The 21,699-nt window shown below is 43.2% G+C and overlaps 1 protein-coding gene across 1 annotated transcript in view; it reads right to left on the bottom strand.

The window, feature by feature from the left end:
- The window catches only part of TMX1 (thioredoxin related transmembrane protein 1), a 33,721-nt gene extending 13,619 nt beyond the window's left edge, over window positions 1–20,102 (bottom strand). The window contains exons 1-4 of the mRNA XM_086937320.1: window positions 19,880–20,102; window positions 14,900–15,015; window positions 14,736–14,781; window positions 2,526–2,654 (exon numbers count right to left, since the gene is read on the bottom strand). Of these exons, the coding sequence (XP_086793446.1) occupies window positions 2,526–2,654; window positions 14,736–14,781; window positions 14,900–15,015; window positions 19,880–20,034 (446 nt within the window). The 5' untranslated portion in view covers window positions 20,035–20,102. The remainder of the gene's footprint in view (window positions 1–2,525; window positions 2,655–14,735; window positions 14,782–14,899; window positions 15,016–19,879) is intronic.
- Window positions 20,103–21,699: the final 1,597 nt, after the last annotated feature.

The following is a 21,699-nucleotide window of genomic DNA, read 5'->3' as shown; positions in this document are numbered from 1 at the left end:
TGTACAGACTTCCAACACACCCCAGTAGTCAGCATGGTTGTCCAATAAATCCTCTCACTTTTAAGTTAGAGAAAGAAAAGTAAACATCAAGGTACACTGGAAGAGAGTCTGACATTTGACCATTGTCTCTGAATGCACAGAAAATATGACAAGACAAGAACAAGATTTAAATGCCCATTTACAGAAAGGAGCCCCAGTGTGTTGTCCTGTAGACTACTTCAACCCAAAAAGAAGACACGTAATGTCAGTTTTCTGAATGGTGCCTGAGAGGTCTTCTGCGGGAGAACCGAAATAATGAGAGCGAGCCCACACAGAGTGAAAGAGTTACTTTAGGGATAACTTTATCCTGCTGTTACTTTCAAGTTCACATTAATTCTCAGCTTTGGAGTACATTCCACATCAACCAACGAGAAAGAATTCCGGGGAAAAACAGCATTTGGATAGCTTACGTTTAAACAAACTTCAGTGAACTTCCCTACCAAATCTGGCATTATTCAGGCCATCAGAACATAGTGAGGGCAGAAACCCGAGGGGCATATTATCAAGAACGGCGTTAAAATTAAATAGAGCGGCGATAATGGGCTTGATAATATGCCCTTGAGAATTCCAATAGAAGCCCATGTTCACACCAGAACATGGGCTTCTAGGGGAATTCAAAAGGGCATATTATCAAGTCCATTATTGACACTTTAACAGCAGTTTCCTGCCGCTAAAGTGGCGATAATTTTAAAGCCATTTCTTGATACTATGCCCCCAAGTAGTTACCTGCCATAATTCTTTGAAAGGTATATGTCAGGAGAAAGTCAATTTATCAGCCCTGGTTGGGTGTGGTTTAAACCCACCCCCAGGGTGCGATTTTATGCATTACACCATTCAGTGGAGAAGTGTGGCTCAGTGATTAGAGCGGCAGACCCTGATGCAGAGGTCTAGCCCGGGACCAGGTTTCAATTCCCAGCCTCGGCGGGTCTTGGGCTCAAAATTCCACGGACCTGATAATTCTCGCCTCGGTGCCTAGTCTAATCATGGAGTCCCACTCTGCAACTCTGGGCAATAGCTTGCTTAATCTCCACAACGGCCCCCACAAAGCTCAGGATGCCTGGCCTCCACCTTGGGGGTGCCCAGGACTGGACGCCTCACAGGGATAGGCAGGATGGGTTCCACAGCGGTATTCGTACAAGCGCCTTGAGACCCCTGCGGGTGAGTAGTGCGCTATACAAGTATCAATTTACATTAACATTCACTTAAATCACACAACCAATGATGCTCTATAAAGTAGTGTGCAGTGCCTCAATTATTATATTATAAGTGCCTCCTGGGATTCAACTGATCATAGCTGTAGGAGCTACCAGGTCAAACATAAAAAAAAAACCTGGACAATAGCAAAAATATTTTTTTCTCAAAAAGCACACATTGCCATCGTAGTCCAAGGGTAAGGATGGATGAGCAGGGCTAGCTGAAAGCCCCTATAAGTAAATATATGATATACATCATTTTAATAAACTCAAAAGATCTTGGCTAACAGCAGACATGAAATTGGTGAAAGTGAACAGCAAAGTAGAAGCATCACTTGACAAAAAATTTAAGTCGGACTAGGCGCACCGGCCACTGGAAGACTTTAGGAAATACAATTCTACTGCAGCAACGTTTGTAGAACCTTGTATTATCTCATATTCAGCTAAAGCCGAGATTATTTGCCCTACCAAAGAAAGATCTGTGATCCCACTCTCATTGCAATTCATGTAGCAGACTATCAAACAGGAAACATTCAATCTAATGACTGGTTGCCAGGGTAAAGCATCTAAATATCATAGTGCTACCTGCAACCAAGGAAGGGTCGAGCTGGATCTGGAGACCACTTAAGAAAGGGAGAAGGGCAGGGATGGTGCAATGTCTGTAGGAACCCAATGCTTTGCAAATACATGGTTTATTGGTATGACCAGTAATATGCTTTTGGCATTCTTGATGAGAAAATTACAAAGTGAAGCACTGTTGCTCAGATGGTGCTTCAGTATTCTATCTAGGTTGGAATAAGTGTGAAGATGCATTCAACCATTTGTCCCAGCAAATTTAGCACAGGTCTCAGTTTTCAGAGAGAATTGACAGACCAGAGAGTGAGGCACATGTTCATGTTAGCAATCCTTGGTAGAAGGCAATTTAGTTAACACAGAGGATATCGGGTCTAAATGTTGCGTTTAATTCCCCCCTCCCCCCAGAGTGCCACGTTGTCTTTTCTATATTGGTGAGCGCTCTCACTTAAGTTCTTCTTTGCCGTGAAAACTGTAAAATTGTAGTACTTTTTTTGTGGAATGTCCCTTAATTGGTTTTCAAATTATGGTCACTATATTTCAAGGTCACCACAAGCCAGTAGTACAGAGAAAGGGAGCGTTAGAGGGCAAATACATATTTATCGAAATAATCTGACTTCACCAAATATAGCTGCCTATGTATTATCTGTAAAGAAAAAGACAAACCAGACGTAATCACCATTTCCGTAATATACGAACAAACATTACTTTGATACTTACAAAAATGAAGAAGGGGCAAACCAAGACGATAATGGTTCAATACTCTCCCATTCCTTCTCGCTGACAAAGCTGATAAAATCCTTCTCATGCCTTGAGCCCTGGTACTTTCTAAAGAATCCATCTTTACAGCTGGGTGAAACAAAGCAGTGTTAGAATTACAGGTTAGCACTCTAGGGCCAATCTTAAATATTTTAACAATATTTTCACATCCTGTTTCTTTTGTGAGCTACTGCAAATACACCGACATTGGGAAATGCATACTGACTGCACGTAGCTATGTCAAACCCACCTGCACCTTCCGTCAAGAAGTGCAAGCTAACTTGGACCATAGATATTGGAGTTTGGAGCTCCACACTGTGACAATAATACTGCCAGTTGTTCAAATGAAGGTCCTGTGCACGGTTTAGAAAAGCAGCAGTGATAAATAGCTCTGGACATTTTTCTGGCCTGTCCACCAGAAAACGCAACAATGCTGGAGTCCTCCTGAGGTGGGGGATGGTGTGTGGGGTTGTTAACAGGGGGTGTGTGGGAATGACGGATTACGGTTGTATCTACAAGGTAGGCCAGAACGTCCGTTGCATGGCTCAGAAAAGCCATGGCATGTGTGTTTTTACAGATTCACCCTGCTGAGCCTTTAGTAAGTTTAATTATGTAAGTTATCAGACAGAGGCTACATAATGTGACAAAATAATAATGTGCTCAGGAATGGGGCAATGACACATAGCTATTTTAATTTGTGTGCTTCAACGAAGGCGTTCACTGCCCGTTCCCGCAATCCCCAACCCCCCCCCCGCCCGACCCAATCAGGGTTCTGATACGAGATAGCGATCCCTGCCAACATGGCTGTAACTCTTTTTAGTCTATGCAGAATATCTACTTAGGGGACTCTCAGACAAGAATCAGCTCTGATGAAGTACACTATTGCCTATAACACCAAACTCAAAGCAGAGGGCATTTAGGTCCATTCAGTCTTGTATCCTCTTAAAAGTTCAGGTGGCACATTGGCTGGATTTTACTACACAATTTTCGGGAAAGATACAGACTCTCAGTCTTCCATACACAACTTGTGCCCAGCAAAGCACCAATCACTGTTGGGGCAGTTGCTCCATTCTCTTCGCAGTCACATGGTGCAGTCCTCCAGCAGCAGAAGCAGGTACGCAGAGAAGGTCCTACCTCTCGGGTCAGGTTGAACATTGTGGCAAGGCAGGCCAAGTTCATCCCTTCTTGCAATTTGAGCCTCAAGGGATTAGGGGAGAAGAGATGTATGGAGTACTTGGCTACAGCAGCAAAGATGGCACAACACACAACTCTGCAGCAGTGTCGGCCCCTCAGGTCATGGCTAAGGGAACATGGCTGGGTTTCTCCTCCTGCAGCGCACTCTTGTTCCCTCCCTGAGCAGGCAGGTTTCTAGGCACTAGGGAGATCGACCAGCAACTTGCATACATTTCAAGTAATGTTTCCTCACCTCCGGGAGGTGGACTCTACCGAGCAATTCCTTCCTTACTCAATAATAATATTAATAATAATAAAACCACTTATAGAGCGCATGGTTACACTTAAAACAGTGTGTCCCCGCGCTGAGAAGTGCTGCAGCTCCCTGAAGAGGCTGAGGACCGGGGATAGACTGCGTCCCGGGCTACAGAATCAGTTATTCCCTTGGGAAGAGGTAAGTTTTTAATTTAGATCTGAATAATATTTCTGAAGGCTCCATGCGCAGGTCAAGGGGGAGATTGTTCCAGTGCTTGCTCGCAAGATAGCGGAAGGAGCTGCCTCCCATCCTGCTCCTGCGTACGCGAGGGATTTGAAACAGCATTGCTCCAGCAGATCTGAAGTCCCGGGTAGGGCGATGTATGGTCAGAAGGTTGCGCAAATACCTTGGCCCTTTACCCTGGGCAATGCGATGAGCAAAGCAGAGAGCTTTAAACTTGATGCGCTCCTCAATGGGGAGCCAGTGAAGTTTTTGTAATGCTGTTTTGCCGGAATGCCCTGCGCGGGAGATTAAGTACCATGCGGGCGGCAGCATTTTGGACGCATTGTAATTGGTGTAAGCCTTTCCTGCTCAGTCCTAAAAGGAGGGCGTTGCCGTAGTCCAGATGTGGAGTCACTAGGGCATGAACAAGAGTCTTCCTAGCACTGATGGGAAGCAGATCAAGAACTTTACGGAGTGTTTTTAGTATTCCAAAACATTTGCCCGTAATTTTACTGATCTGTTGTTTGAAGGAGAGCTCCGAATCCAACCATATCCCAAGATTTTTAATGGAAAGTGCTGGGCGGGGAACTACTCCGAGTTCTGATGGCCACCAGGCCTGCGACCAGGCAGAGGAGGACTTGCCAACCATCAATAGCTCAGTTTTATCGCTATTGAGGCGGAGGCAATTGTTATTCATCCAGTCTGCTACCGATCGCATACAATTGGAGAAATTGATGGCATCCTCAGCCTGATTATTGGAGAGGTTGATTATTAGTTGGGTGTCGTCAGCATATGTGACGATATTCACACCAAAAGTTTCCACCAATTGGGCTAGGGGTTCCATATATAGATTAAATAGCGTAGGGCTCAGACTTGAGCCCTGTGGGACCCCATGTCTCAGTTTGCGAAGAGACGATGTGTGAGGAGGGCAGTGCACTTGAAAACTCCTGTTTTCAAGAAAGGATCCTATCCACTCCAGGGCTGGTCCTACTACTCCCAGATCAGAGAGGCGAGACAGCAGCGTTGAGTGCAGCACGGTGTCAAATGCTGCACTAAGATCTAACAAAACCAACGCTGCTGTCTGCCCCCCATCTGCAAGTTGTCTCAAACATTCTGTGGAGAAGAGAACCGCCGACTCAGTAGAGTGGCCTGCTCTAAACCCTGACTGAGTGGAGTGGAGAAGGGAGTTTTCCTCAACAAATTTCATAAGTTGGCTATTTACTATCTTCTCCGCCACTTTCCCACAGAAGGGGAGGAGGGAGATAGGGCGGAGATTCTGTAGCTGGGAAATCTGTATATTCGCTTTTTTTTTCAGGATTATTACTTGTGCCATCTGCCATGCGTCAGGCACATGACATTCCTGAAAGGACAAGGTGATCAGGTGTTCAATTTGTTCAATCAGACAGTCAATGACTTCCTTGCAGCGACTTGGGGCAATCACATCCAGAGGGGAGCCAGACTGAATGCTGTTAATGATAGTGAGCAGGTCAGCTCTCTCAGGGACGTAAAATTGAGTCAAATGGGTCTTAGTGGCAGAGGCACTTCTCACTACCACCTCTCTAGTAGATGAATTACCTGAAAAGGTGGCATGTATTAAATCTACTTTTTTTATGAAAAAGTCAGCGATATCATCGCATAATTTATTGGTGAAGATATCTTGGGCCTCAAGTCTAGATGGGGTCGTAAGCTCTTTGTAGATCACAAAGAGTTCTTTGGTAGGATTTTTTGTAGATTCAATACGTCCTTTAAAGTGAGTGCCTTTAGCTGTTCTAACAAATTTGTGATACATTTTTAATTCTTTCTTGTAGTTCAGCGTATCCACTGGATTATAGTTTTTCCGCCAACTCCGCTCGGCCTTTTTACATTTGGCCTTGGCTTCTTTAAGTTCTTTAGAGAACCAAGGGGCTGTTTTCCCTTTCCTGACGGGGGGTTTAAGAGTCCATGGTGCTACTGTGTCTAGAGCCCTAGACACCCATTTCTCATAGTTATCCCATGCCTTGAGCAGGTTGTCACTGGGAGGGGGCGGGTCATTAAGAAGAGCCATTTTGAAGTTTTCCTGTGTAAACTTCTTCCAGTTTCTAAATTTCGTAGGACCGGTTTTGTTCCCATTATCGTCCTGCGGGCCAGTCTCCACTTTGAAAGGGATAGCAAAGTGGTCTGACCAGATAATTTGCAATGGTGTGGCAATTTTGATTCCTTCCCAGTTGGAGAAAACGGGGTCAAGAAGATGACCATGTTGATGTGACGGGGCAGTGGATTGGAGTTTGAGTGACAGACTTCAGAGCCTCCACCACATCCTGTGCCTCCTTACAATTGGGATTGTCTAAATGCAAATTGAAATCCCCTAAAACAAGGAATTTTTTATGGCGGAGAGTGTAATGGGTTATCAGCTCTGTCAGTTGCTTGCAGAACTGTAAGGTTTTGCCTGGAGGCCGGTAAAGAAGGATACCATTGATAGTGTTTTTAGGATTAACTTTTAGCGTGAAGAAACCACTTTCACAGTTGGGCAGCGAGATCTTTTCTAGGGTGCAGTGTAGATTGCTTCTATAGATCATTGCCAATCCCCCGCCTATTTGCCTTTCTCTATCGATTCCAAGTAGGCTGTAACCAGCCGGGACAGCTTCCAAAGTTTCGGGGGTAGAGGCGTCATCTAACCAAGTCTCTGAGTAAAAGCGCATCGAGATCTCCCTCAAGGACTAAATCATGTATCTCTAGTTTATGCTTTTTGAGGGAACGGCAGTTAAGCAATGTCAACTTCAATTTTGTTGGTGTTACCTGATCCTTCCTCCCTCCCCCCGTGGAATAATTGCAGGCAGTACAATATGGTGGTGGAGAGCCCATTACCATAGTATGCCGACAGCCATCCTCAACATTGGGGCGAAGAGCAAGTAAATCCTCCCTAGTATACCTGAATAGTTCCTTGGATCCAGCATTAGAGGTAGAATGGGCAGGCGTACTGGCCCCATGCCCCGGTCTGCCGCGGACGGGTGCAGACGGGCTTGCCTTTGGCGCGCCTTCGGCGTGCCCGCTGCGCCCGCCCGCTGCACGGACGAGAGGGTGCCATCGTTTTATCCAGTGTGATGCGGGCGGGAAGCGTCCAACTACTGGATCGCAACCCAAATTCTTCTCCTAATATGGTGACCGTCCTAGCCTGCCGGCGTCAGCACCAACATCAGCTCCACCGGTCAGGAAGTGGGCCTCGGGGCCCGGCTCTGGCCTGGGTCAGATCCTTCCTGACGGGCAGGTCCCAGACCCTTAGCCTGGGTACCTTCAGGGCCCCTAGAGAGCAGTCGCTCTGCGGGGTCCCCCAGGGTTCTTCTCTGTCCCCTCTCCTCTTCAATCTTTACCTCCGCCCTCTTCTACTTTCTCTGAGGCTGTGGGACGTCACCGTGTTTAATTACGCGGACGACCTGCAGCTCATCTTCTCTCTTAATTCTCCTTCTGCTATTCCTAACTTTCAGTCAGCCATGTCCCACATTCTCCAGTGGATGGGCCATAATCAGTTAAAACTGAACCCCGGTAAGACGGAGCTCCTCCTTCCTGGTAGGAGTCCCACCTTCTGGGGGCCACACTTCTGGCCGGCGGAACTGGGCCCATCTCCCACTCCCGTGGCCTCGGTGAAGAGCTTAAGGGTCACTATTGACTCTGCTCTATCCCTAGGGCCGCAGGTGGGGACCGTGGTCTCCTCCTGCACTTACCAACTGCGCAGGATCAGGAAAGTGGCATACCTCCTTACACCTGAAGCCCTCCTGCAGGTCATCATGGCCCTCGTCCTCTCTCGCCTAGATTTCTCCAACTCGATCTACCATGGTCTGCCCAAAACATCGATGGACAGACTACAGGTGGTCCAAAATCAGGCGGCGAGATTGGCCTTAGGGATCCCGAAGTGGCAATCTGCCAGGCCCCTCCTCATCAAACTCCACTGGCTCCCTGTCGCCTCTAGGGCAGCCTTCAAGATCGGCTGCCTCATCTTCAAATCCCTGGCTGGCTCTTGTCCCATCTTTTTAAAATCTCTCATTCTACCCTACTGCCCGTCCCGCAACTTGAGATCCTCCTATCTTCATCTCTTAACTGTCCCCTCTTACAAGCTCTGCAGATCTGGAGGCCGGAGATTTGCTCACCTGGCCCCCAAGTTCTGGAACTCTCTCCCTCTTTCTCTTAAAACTTCTGATTCTTTGATTCTTTTTCGCAAATCTCTAAAAACTTGGCTTTTCCCTCATTCTGGTTAGTCTTTCTGTCCCCTCTATTTCCAACCAGCGCCAGGAAACCCATGGTGTCAGTGCGCTATATAAGCACCCCTTACGATACGATACGATACGGGGCAACAAATCTTGCACCGAGGGATCCGAAGTGCAGGCAAATAAAAATGGCCTGTCTAAAATATAATACAGTTTTTAAAAGAATTCTGCCAGTAATTACAAAATGCACACAAACAAGAGGAAAGAGGGAGAGAACCCCCGGCTTCCGCCTCAGGGGTGAGCACAAGCAAATCAAGAACTTAGAACATTAACTAAGTGAGGGGGTTTGGATCGCATTAATAAACGTCTCTACCAAATGGGGATATGGAGCTACTGTCTAAGGTCCTGTAACCTGTTTGGGGTTGTTACTTTTCATATGCCATTTTTAGGGGGTAGTGCACACAGTTTTTGTGCAAGGTGAGGACATTCACAGCAGAAAGTGATTATGAAAGATGCAGTGAAATGGGTTCTCACCATTTAATCCATCCAAATTTTTCACTTTTTGATTACCATATTTTTGGACATTTACTGCGGGTGAGTCTCACTACTCGAGTCTTACTAACAGTAATCACATGGTAATTGGACTGCAAGTATTTACAGCCAGTGTCTGCGGTGACGTAGCTACTGTAAAAGGCACTGGGCTGGTATTCATGAACATGTGGGCACATGTTCGGGCTTCATGTGTGAGACTACCGCTGTGCGCAGCGCAGTAATTGCGCACAGGTAGCTTGACGCAGAAGGGACTCTGCAGGAATAGATGATGGATAGAACTTATATTATTGGGCACTCCGAGATAGGTCAATAGGGTTTACTGAAGTATCTGCAGTGCCACTGTATTATACACATAGGGGGAAATCTGCTTTAAATTCCTGTTTTGCTTTACTTAGGCCTACACAGTCCAGTGAAGTCTCAAACTGGGAAGGAACATGCACACAGAGTTTGAATATGCAAGTCCCATTTACACCTCATGGGTCATCCAGAATTCACATAGCTCCCTGGTTCAGCTCAGAACCAGTTTCCAGGCCTTTTGCACTGCAGAAGAAAAAAGATCTCTTCACACAAAAGGAGCAATTATCAGTGATTCACTCAACTCCTGAGAAGGAAGGGGCAAAGAGGAAAATCATCATTTGATAATTAGCTGTCAAACTGCAACAGGGTTGGGACAGCCCAGGCCCACTGAACAAAAGAGGAGACATTTGGAACCAACACAATAGGGGATCACTGACGTACTGGTGGAAAAGTCCCTGGCAGTGATGTCAGATAAGGGTGGAGCTGAGACTCCCAGAGGAATTGTCAACATAGACCAATTGACTGAACCATATTGGATTGTCCCAGCATGTTGTACAGGAGGGTTGGGGTAGCAGTGGAGCAGTGATGTGGCATCCTAGAGTTCGCCAGCGGTGCCTGATCTATAGAAGTTACCACCCATACTTATAAACTCTTGCACAAAGAGTTATACCATGGACTTGGAAGGACTAACCCACCTGATGGCCAAAGGCTCCGTCTCCAGCTGACCCCAGGGACTAGTGGATCTCTCAAAGAGCCAGTGAGCCTGCCCCTTGCCTCCCCGAGGATCAGTTAGTCTGGACGTCTGTGCCTCAGCAAGATGAGAATCAAAGCCCGGGCGAGAAGGAAAGCTGGTACAGGGGGTCAGTGAAACCAGCTCCCTACAAAGTGTGCCCCTTCAGAGGAGAGGAGGCCAGCTGAAAATGTTTGAGGGGGCTAGGGCTAGCAACTAGGAGCAAAATGAGCTAAAAAACAAGGAAATTGGCCCAAATGACCCACGTTATGCATCCTTGAAGTTTGCCCTTTTAAACCTGCTGAAATTGAGCCAACCCCTTGCCTCGAAGACGACAGCTGTTTCATTGTTGACTTACAGTCTGAGGACCATGTCCTCTAAACCATAATGTACCAGTAGGTCCCGGTGAGTTCCAGCCCTGTGACCGGGTGGGGAGTGCCCCCCTCAGCCGCTCTCCTTGTGAGCAGAGGGACAGTGATGCTCCTGCTGTGGGCAGGAGCAAGGAACAAAAAGCTCCTCCCATACCCAGAGGCTAAAGGAGGATTCAGCCAGCTTCTGCGCCCAAGAATTACGATGTCTGAGGAGCCAGCTGGGGTTGTTGGGTCCTTGTGGATCCGTCAGCAATCCCAAATCTGAAATCTGCTTGGGGTGTCTCGGGTAGGACTTGTCACCCCAGTTGAAGAAGTAAAAAAAGAACACAAGACGTGTGGCGCTGGACCACGGCCAAAATCCGCTCATAAAAAAAATTCATCGTTCCTGGCCAGAAAGTGCCTCATAGTGCCCAATACGAGCTTGTTTGAAATTGGTTTTTTCGCTAATGGTGCCCTAATCTTGGCTGAGGCACAAGCAGCAAATTAAATGGAAGGTGTGGGGCTGTAGGAGTTGCTGCAGCTTTCCATCTCCTGAAGGAATTTAAAAAATGGCCCTCAATTTCTGTGGGCAGAAATATCTATGCCCCCAGGCTTTTTTTTTTATCATTGTTTTGACTAGTTCTAAGGCTGGAACTTTGGTTCTATAGCCTGGAGTGCAGGTGCCTCTAGTGGATGGTCCTACAGCTGCATTCTATCTGCATTCTAGGTGGCCTAAATGTGTTCAAGAAAGACACAGAATGTGGATTTAAATGCTTTATATAAATAAAAATATATTGCTGACAGTAATTTTTATAAACATTGCACTGCGTTGTATTGCCAATAGGCCTGTGCAAGTGAAAATGGCACTCCCTTATATTGAAATGTTTTATCTTATATATTCTACCTGGCTATTGTGATTTTCGGGGTTGTGCACCGCTAAGGGTCAAATGTGATTTCAGAAGTTAGACAAGGGTATTTCCAACCACATTATGTATTTGTAAATGAGTGTGTAGTACTTAGAATGTGTGTGCAATAAATGTACTTTTACTTTTTCAAAGCACAAACTAGACAATCATTTAAAACGTGTTATTGTGTACTAGCGATCTGCGATTACTACCCCACACTACCTTCCGGGAGTAGGTCTTAGACTGCCCTGCTTCACTACCCTAAGAAAGTCAAGTGCTACAATGTGGTACTTGGTTTCCAGTAAGGGGATAATGTGGACCTATAATTTGTGCAGGCCTCATACCATACACAACAAATAACTTGATTTCTTACAATGGTTCCCAGTAGGAGTACACAAAACAAGTGCGCGATGAAGAGTGGGAGGAGTGCAACTGGCTGTCATCAGCCTTCTTGTAGAAGTAAACAGGGACACAAAAAGGGGGAAGGCCTGCCTATAAACTTCCACATTTGTTAACAGAATGTGCCGACTTACCCCCTCTCCTACAATCTATCAAATGTCAAGGCAAGTGATAGGTTTCCACTGTCTGGGGAAGCTGAACCCACACTTCACCTAGTGCCAAGTTAAGCCAAGGTACAACCATAATTATTCCCATGGGTCACAACAACCATTTTCACACAGTCTCTTGCTATAACATATGTGCCATATATCCACTATGAAGGCACGCACTCAACATACACAGAACATGCCAGCACAAGGGGGTGCATTGTCTCATTCCAGCAGAAATTTACATGTGTGAGCCGGCTGACTGCATTTTTCAGAGTCAGACAAAAAAATCTTTGCCCAGAACTATTAATCCTCATAAATCAGTACTCTACCAGCACCACTGTATGTGAATAACCCAGACCCATGTCGCTACACATGTGTGCACGGTGTGCCCACCCAGGTAACAGCAGATTCTGTACATCGATAGCGGTGCCAAATGAAAAAAAAAGAATTAGGATACCAGTTTCACCTGGAGTTTGGCACTCTAGGGGTACACGAATGTATCTTGTATATCATTCAGGAACAGCATATTAACTATAAGAAGGCAAACCCTCTTTAGCTGTTCTTCTGTGGGGATTCCCTACTGAGGTACCTACAGCAAAAAGTCCATGGAGTCACACTTTACCTCCATCATGTCGTAGACAAGCATGGAAGGTGTCTGTGTATGTTTAACAATAAATTGGACTGTAAGTAGGTCTGGCTCAGTTCAGGGTGAAGTCCACTAGCCTCCATGTGTGCCTTCAAAATCGTGACTGGCTTTGTGCAAAGACTGGTTTGCATCTTGATGGACCTGAGGGCCTGCACATTCATGTTTGTCCTGTAAGTAGAGAGGCGTCCTCTTCAGCCTTTGAAGTATCCATGGTGCCTTTGCTAGATTCTTCCTATCTCCTCCTACTATTCCTGTCAAAGTCTTCATCTTAGACGATTCTGGCTTCATGTCGCAGTCGAAATGCAGTCTGCCTGGACAAGTCTGAACCAGCACGGGAGAAAATATCGACCTGCACTCCTCCATATCCTGAGAATGCAGTAGTCAAGCTCTTTGGGATTGGAAGCACTTCAAGATTCAATGTTTACAGATGATCCAGATGGCCAGGATTGACCATAACCTTTCCTTGACCAGTGTTCTAGGCTGTCGAATTATCCTAGTAGTAGCTACATACTAGCATAGCAGAGGAAAAGTGCCATCCATGGATAAATCCCTGCTGTTATTAAACTACCTGCCAGAAAGCAACTTTGTTTGTGCACATTATCACAACCCACTTATAGAGTAAGGGTGACCATTTAGTCTGTGGAGAAGAAACATAACTGCTGTGAAGCTAAGATCACAGAGGATGTAGGATAGCTGTTCTTGGACATAAGGATATCCCTGAGCTAAGCGTCTTAGGAGTAACCTTCACTTGCTGATGACCCTCACCACTGAATACCATGAAAGGGTGGCACCTGCTGCTGCTGTGAGCCCGCTTTGTCCAGGTCTCCCAACCCATCATGCAGAATTGAGGTTGTATGTATACGCTAGTTGCCTATACATGCCTTGAGGATTACCTATGCTTTTGTCTCTAGCAACGAATTATCAGAGAGGAAGCGAGAGGAGATAATCTTGAATATAGAACCTTTTAAAGCCTCTCGCTGTTGCAATTAGTTCAAGAGATACAAACATTTGACTCCCCAGGTCACTACTTCATAAATGTATGCTGTCTTCAGCTTTTTCCTTGCTGTCTCCAATGGTCATTGAGCTCGTACTAGTGGAAAGACCTACCACTGGAATTTTATGACTCAGCTAGTAGTTTCCCAGAAATAGATCCTAGACCATGTTGTGTGATCCGGACAATTCTAATTTACTAGTACAAGAACCAGTTATTTCCTGAAAATGAGAAAACCTTTGGCTAATTGGACTCCAGTAGGCTGACTCTACGTACTGGTCATCGGACATTGTCCCTACATTCCTAAAAGAGACTGTTTCGGCTAGCTAGACATATGTAGTAAGGTGCAAGAGGTTTCTGACTTTCCTTTGCTGATCACAATTACATGCAGTTTACTCAGCATATCTGCATTAAAATACTTTACCTTCTTAAAAGACAGTAAAGACTGGACATTCGATTAAGAGGTACTAAAATGTCATGTTTTCCAATATCACCTCTAAGTAGGAGTGTTGGACTGGTCGGCAATACTACCCAAGGAGAGTGCCAAAAACGAGTACTTTGTCATCCAGTCTGGGGTTTAATAATACTGCAATCACAGGGCACCATTGACAAACACTTACTCAAACAGTTACAAATGCGTTCAGTGACCTTCAGCTGCCGTGATCACAGCATGCACTTCTTTCGGTTTTTCTTTGTACATGTGTCTGCTTTTTCTTGATGCACAGGGTGGATTCAAATTTGGATCCTACTCCTCGGCATTGCCAAATGCTTGAGAAGGAGAGCAAAACAACACACTTGCCTTGGCAAGTAGTTAGTGGATTTTAGAATCTCTAACACTCACAAGGATCAATGGGGCCAGAGGGGGAGGAAGGAGTATGTTTTTTTAAGGTTGTTGAAAGGGAGAACTAGGTCATTGAGCAAATGGCTGCAGTTATGGACGCTACAATGGTCCGCTACCTATCTGGGTCAGGAAGAGCACCCTGCCAGACTCAAAACACACATCATCTTGGCCACGCTACATTCAATGAGGTGGATAATTAATGATCTATACAAACTTTAAATTAGTTAAACACCAGTGACAGATTACACCATTTACGTCATTTTAATACAGCTTTTGTCACTAATTTGAACTAAGTTATAACCCACCTCAGCTAACAGTTCTACGGCGTTGGCTATGTTCACAAAGTTAAACAAACACTGGAAGAATATACTACAGAAATACTAAAACCAAAAAAGTAAGAGAACGTATTGGGTCTACCAATTAACACTGCTGTGCAACCACAAAAATATTCACTTTTCAACAAAGCATTATTATGTACTTACTGATAGATAGTTGGAAGAGATGTTATGATAAAGCGTCCACTCAATCCTAAAGCAAAAATGTTTGGATTATTAACATAAAATGCAGAAATCTGAACTCGTTACAAAATTAAAATGTTACTACTGAATTCTTAATCTTAAAAAACAAGGAAATACCATTTAGTTACCTGGCTCTTCGGTAACATCTACTTTTGCAATATTGACCTCCAAGTCTTCTCCCCATTCTGCAAACTTAGCCCACTCAGACTGGAGATTTTGGCAAGCAGGACACCAAGGGGCATAACTGGAAAACGAAATTGGTGTGAGAATGCGGGCAATGGGATGAATAACAAACTGATTTATTGGCAAAGTGTCAATTTAACGGAGTAGAATAAAATAATGTTTATGACACTGGTGTTAGTACAGAAAATATGTATACATGACAGTCTTTAGAACTCTGTACTAGAGCACCTATTTACTTCTCTTTCGCCATAGATCTGCACAAAACAGTGACCAAATTCTGCAGAATTGCATTTTTTTTTATCGAACATCCTGTTAGGACACTAACATTACGACAAGGGTAATTTTACACACACTGATGAATTTCGAAACAAACTTGTATAACCGGTTTCTTCTCTAAACAGGTTATTAGCCTTTCAGAGGAAGTCGCCAACGGAGCATTAGTAATGTTGCCTTGATGTTAGCTGCAATAAGGACTTGGGTCAAACCATCTCTTTCCTTCTACTCTGATGATAACGGTCATGGTATCTCATGAAATAACTATTTTTCTTCACTACAAGTTTAAAGAAATAATCTCAATATTTAAACATGATGCATTAACCATATTTGTTCTGAAAACTATTATTCACAGACAGATCTCTTCTGTCTTTGCATAGCTTGGGAAACAGTGGCATTTTAAAATGTAGATTCTCCAGGAACGGATGACATTCTTGCTAACTTACTTAGTATTCCTCTATTCCTTTTAGTACACAGTTGTTTGTGTGTTTTCTTTCAATCTACATATTACGATAAGAATTTTCTGATATTTCCAAATGTATAACAGTAGGAGGTCATTATTACAGTATGCTGTAATGTGGAGTACCACTCACCCAACTTTATCAGAATGCTGAATGGGTAAAGCGAAGCCTGGCATAACACTTATGTCTCCAAGGCAAGTTGCTATTTTCTTTAGGTACAAAACGAATACACAGAATCTATTATACCTGAAAGAGGCTGTGGGAGATTGGCAGAGATTTCTCCCCGATATGCTTGCAGTGTCACTCTCAAGAAGATTACTTTCTCGGGGGTATACAAAAAGTTTATCTGAGGTTAGTTAGAGGTTTTAAGGTTTTAAGATGGCAAGTTTCGCATATGACCCAGTTGCTTTTGTTTTGTTTTGGTGGACTGAGAGGCCAATCATTATCCGAAAGCCCCAGTGCACCTTGGTTTAGTGCTCATACAGAAAGACAGAGTGCAACTGTAGAGTGCAGCATTCACATTCAGACTTAAAATTGAAGCTCAGATGAATGAACCCAAGAATACCCCTCAGGAAGGTATGTTATAAAACCAGTGCTTGCCAAAAAACGAGCGGAATTGAGAACCTTGTCAAGATTACTTTAATCTACAGTAACATAATGATGAGCCATTTGTAAAATGCATTAATCTCCATTAAGTCTTAGGGAATGTATATTGTGCTCTTCTTAGGAAATGCTCAATGTTTGCTGTGGATTCAGAGGTTGTCATAGTCACAAATATTGATGGGCTCTTTATTTGCTTATGTTCTATATCCTGCCTGGGGTCATTTTATTTAGCACTGAAATATTCAAATAAAAAGGTTTAAATATATTAAAAATCTATGTAAACAATAGATTACAACATAATTTAGCCATGGGCAGACAACTGTGTATGCCTTTCTACTGAGCAGATGGTAACATCAAAGAGTCGTCTGAACTACTGAATACTTTATCACATTTTTACACGTTTTCTAGTAAGATGCTTTAAAAACGAGAGCGTTCCTAATGTTATGTGGTGCAGAACACCTTATTTGCCTCTTTTCCTTTAGTTAAGTAAGACCGAAATATAAATGCGTGCCCGTTTATTTAACATCCTTCTAAATGGGCTGCCACTGACTACTTGCTTGGTAAAGCAATTCATTGACATAATATTAATGGGTGACTTTGAAACTCAACAAAAATATGAAAATTAAAATTAGGCGATACTGTTAGAGGATACAATGACAAAAACAATACACACTAATATGTCAGAACAAATGTTGACATTGTCAATTAATTTTTTCTCAGGTGAGATTAAGATTAAATTGCAGAAATGTCATACAATTTGGGAACGTGTGCAAGTCAAGAAAGAAATGGTTCCTTCAAAAGAAAATGAGGCTACTATGAATATCAAAGCAACAGTGTTAAAGGTTTACTTGGACTCAGTGTACGATACTGCAGGAAAGATGTATTTTTGTACATCCACACTGGATCGAAAACCATGGGTAGCAAATGAAAATAACCGAATGGGCTTTAGCAATCGGAAAATTGATGGAAGGGGGTGGAGAGGGCGGGTGAGAGGGGGACTGCGGAAACATTAGCCTGAAAGTCCTCATTTTTATCAGTCTCATGAAAATAGAAATTGGGCCAAGCCCATCATATCCGAAGAGTTACGCATGCTGCATACAAAATGTACACATACACTCAAGCATGTATACAATAGGTACTTTAAAAAAACTTTAGACAAAAGGTCATAAATTACAACTGAGCAAGTACAATTAGATTTAAGGTATCACAGAGTAAAAGGTAAGGTGGCACAATTGGGGCCATTATTATCTGTAGGTATTATAAATAGACATTAATGCTTAATTGAAATTCACTTAAGTGGACATGTCTGGGCCACAGCCCGCTTGCATTGGCATGGATTAATATCTGCAAAAAGAAATGCACATGTATTTTACATGAAGAAGCATTTCTACATACATGCCTCTTGCTTTTCCATTTAGAAAATACGCGAAATAGCTCTTTCCATAGTGTCCGCTGATGAAATAATAATTGTATTAATTTGCCTTCACTGGAAGAAGCCATGTTTGTGTTCTTCCTGTTTCAATATTCAGGACCCTTTGCCTAGGCTCGAAGGAGAGAGACACTCATGCTTTAAACGGGTTATTGTTTGTTAAGTTACATAAAAGCCCTGATATTTTCTTCATTTCCTATATACAAAAAGCATTAATATGCAGCAAAGTATGTGGCTACTAGATTCATTTATTTGATGTACCTTGTGCATTCGAACAGTCATTGTCATTGCTTTTTGTGTTTTCTATTGAGGCAGACTATGTCAGACCCCTTGCTAAACTATATCTTGGTTTTGGCTTCTTGTTTACTTAGGTTTACTTTATGTTGATCCTCTTCCATTTTTTGGGTTTTGACTTCTTATAAATGCTATTTTCCTACTGATTTCACTAATTAATTTTTGCTTTCTGTAATTAGCCTACATTTTGAATGAACCTTTATTATTTTCTCTTGAATTTTGCCTTGTGAAAGTTTTGTTTAATTGGCCTAGGTCTAAGACTCCTGGAGACTCAAACAGCCCTGATCATTAGCATCAACCCTGTTAACTGTTTTAATAAGAGAGACGACAGCTTTCTTTAAAAAAATAGAGAAAGGTCAGCGAAATAATATCTTAAACTCGCTCTTGTAGGCTAACTGACAAAGTCCATTTATATCAAAGAAGTTTTAACAAGCTACGCACACTCTAGAGTCTGGCAATGTGAACTTAAAGTAAAAAATGCATTGAATTTTCGAAACACAAAAAGACCAAACAATGTATTGCGCTTTAAAGTTTTAAAATAGCAATCATAAGTAAAGAAGATTCTCACACAGGAAAAACTGTTGCAGCTATAAACAATAATGTAACTTTGAGACTCGTTATGAAGGTGTGGGATTGTTCAAAGGGACTGAAACTTTACAAATGAGTCGCTCAACACATGAAAAATTATAACAACGAACAAGATTAAAAAACAAAGGCATTTTTTAAGTCAGTAGTATAATAAACTGCACCATCTCAGGTTGTAAGTGGTTAGTATAACAGTACACATGACAGTGCAAAAGCATTTGGTGAGGCAAAGGTACGTGTCTGGGTGGGATTCACGGAGGTAAGAACATATCCACTGTGAAACAAACCAGGGAACTATTTCCCTTGATTGGTCTGACTAATAAGGCCATTACAAATATTGAAACAATCCAAAATATTCAAAAACATGTAAGCTGAAGCAGTATTTCATTAAAAGGATCTCCTTTGCAACTCTGATTGGTCAAGAGGTACAGTTACAGGCCACTGGAATTACACGATAGTACATGGCGGTGTTTTCCGCATAAATATGGAATCGTAGCATTTGCTACATAATCCTTTAGCTGCTGCATACGCAAAATGATGAACCTGTTGCATTTGACAACTAGTCCTTTATCTGGTGCGAAATCTGCAGATTTTAACATTAAATCGTTTCTAGGTCAAACGAGTCAAAAGTTATCAAAAAGGTGGTGACAAGTGTTCCCGACCAGCGAAAGGCCCTTCATAAAGGAGAACCTGTAATCGTTCACTTGTATGTTGCTCTATTTGGTTAAACCGGTACTAATGAGGTGAACTTTTTACCAAGTGTTACCACTAGAAAAACTACAGAATAATAAAGTATTTCTATCACAAAAGGAGCTACATCGCCCCACGTGATTTGCCTGTTCTTGCCACATAATTTAGTAAACGCTTCTGCAAATTTCGTACTTCCTCTGCCGCATGATTCCAGTGGCCCCGAGTATAGGGGTTGCCTTCTGAGCCCCCTCGACTGGGTTGTTCTATACTGTCAACAGATTGCTGGAGTAGCTGCTAGGCGCCCTCCTCGTAGTTACCTCTAAGGGAGCTGTACTTAGGCGTGTCCCTGGAGAGACTGCCCAGCAGGAGGCAGATATGAGGGGTTACGCAAGTGTGCGTCCTCTGGACTAAAACCCGACACCTGAAAATGAGCAACAAAATTAGCGACCCCGCTTCGAGTATCGGCCCAGTCGCTGTCCTTAGGTCTGTCCCAAAGGACAGGCTATCTGCCACATACACACAGCCACACCCACTTGTACAGATATGGACGCCCGGGAGGTGAGCGCCCCCACTCCCCTCCAAGCCCTTACAATTCCACCATCCACTCGCCCTCCAAGATCTGGCGCCAATTGCCGTCCGTGATCTGCTGCACGTTGCTCCTCTTTCCCATGGAGCGCTGTCCCGTGAGCACCACGAGACAGAACACGAGGAGCGCCGCCTGCCACTGTCTGCGGGACGCCATCATTAGCAACAGAGACAGCTCCAGGGACTCCTCGTTGGGGAAATCATTGCGCAGGCGCACACTACTTCCTGAGCTCGGCAGACCAACGTGTCCTACCTTTGTTTCAGTGTCTCTGAGTTTGGCGTCACACACCTATTTTTTCTGGTCCCGTAGCGTACTAGCAAGAATTTGAAGTATGTACGTGAAAAGTCACACTGGCAGCCAATAAGAATGCAAGGTTTCGGCTGGATGCTGCTCCTTGGAAACCTTGCATTTTGACTAAAAGGGTGTTATTATGCTCGGGGTCAATTTATAGTTTTTTTTATTACATAGCGAATTATGCTTAAATTGAACAAGATTGCCAAAGACATTAGGACTGTTTATTTAGTAAGGGGAATGCTTCTTCATTGATTGGTGAGTGAAGTGGAAGTGTGTGAATTGGTAACACAGTGAGTGGATGAATGGGTTAGTGCAGGCTTCTCCAACCAGTAGATCGTGAGCTACTGGTAGCTCTCTAGGTACCTGAAAGTAGTTCTCCTGTGTGCAGTCCAGACTATTAAATCAGAAGCTTTTACTTGGTTGAATTTATATATGTATACTAAAATTTAGAGTGTATGGCTGAGACAAAAATGTTTTTTTTGAGAACTCACAAGCTGATATTTAATAAAAAATGGCAGAATTTCCCAAATATATTTATGATTGATATTTGAGTAATAAATAATGCGGCATTGGGAATACTTTTTACAATTGTTATTACCTTGGTACCAGAGGCATTTTTAGCCGTGGCTGGTATGTATGTTGAGGCTTTCAATATTGACAACGTTTTTTATACATTACCGCTTGCATGCCTGATGTACTGAGGTTATGTCCGATAGTAACTTAGCATAGGGTGGCCACTAATTTAATCTTGTCTTATGTGGTCACTGTTACTACACTAAGGATATTAGTAGTTCTCAACGAGTTCCATTGAACATAAGAAACTCTTATCACAGAAAGGTTTGGAGACCCCTGGTTTAGTGCTTGGATAAACGGGTGAGTACATGGGTGGATGAATGGTTACCTAGCTGCTAAGTTTTTCAGGATGCTCAAGTGAGACATTTGAATGGGTTTAGGGCACTGATGAGTGTTAGAGCGAAATTACTGGTTTTTCTGAATTAGACAAAGCCACCAAAAATGACAATGAAATTCAAATGTGCACCTTGCCCACGTGTCGGAAAACAATACTGAAAATGGGTTAATATGAACCATCGAGCAATGTAAAAGTATGCTTGGTTACTTAGAGGATGGTAGTTGTATCAATACAAATAGTGATTTTTATATACATTTTATAACTAATTACTTATATTTCAAACAAAGATGTTGGGAAGATGAAACATGAAAACTAAGCATTTCTTGCAGAATGACTTGACAACATATATCAATGCAAGGCCTTTATGCTACATGTTAGAGCTTAGAAATGTTTAATATAGATGCCTAATACTATGTAGATTTTAGATTCATGGAGATGATTTTGATCAAATGCTTTAAAAAAATATTTTACATGTTGCTATTTTGAAAATGTAGTAGTCGGCCATAATCACAGTTGCGCATTTATGTGAATTAATCACTGACAAACATTATAGAATACTTATGTATGTTACATTTCAGTGATTTTATAATGCCTTTTAACATAAATTAGGAGTTGTACAC

The sequence above is a fragment of the Lissotriton vulgaris genome, chromosome 9 (genome assembly GCF_964263255.1).
Source record: "Lissotriton vulgaris chromosome 9, aLisVul1.2, whole genome shotgun sequence".
Classification (NCBI taxonomy): domain Eukaryota; kingdom Metazoa; phylum Chordata; class Amphibia; order Caudata; family Salamandridae; genus Lissotriton; species Lissotriton vulgaris.
This window is presented reverse-complemented; position numbering and strand designations above follow the sequence as displayed.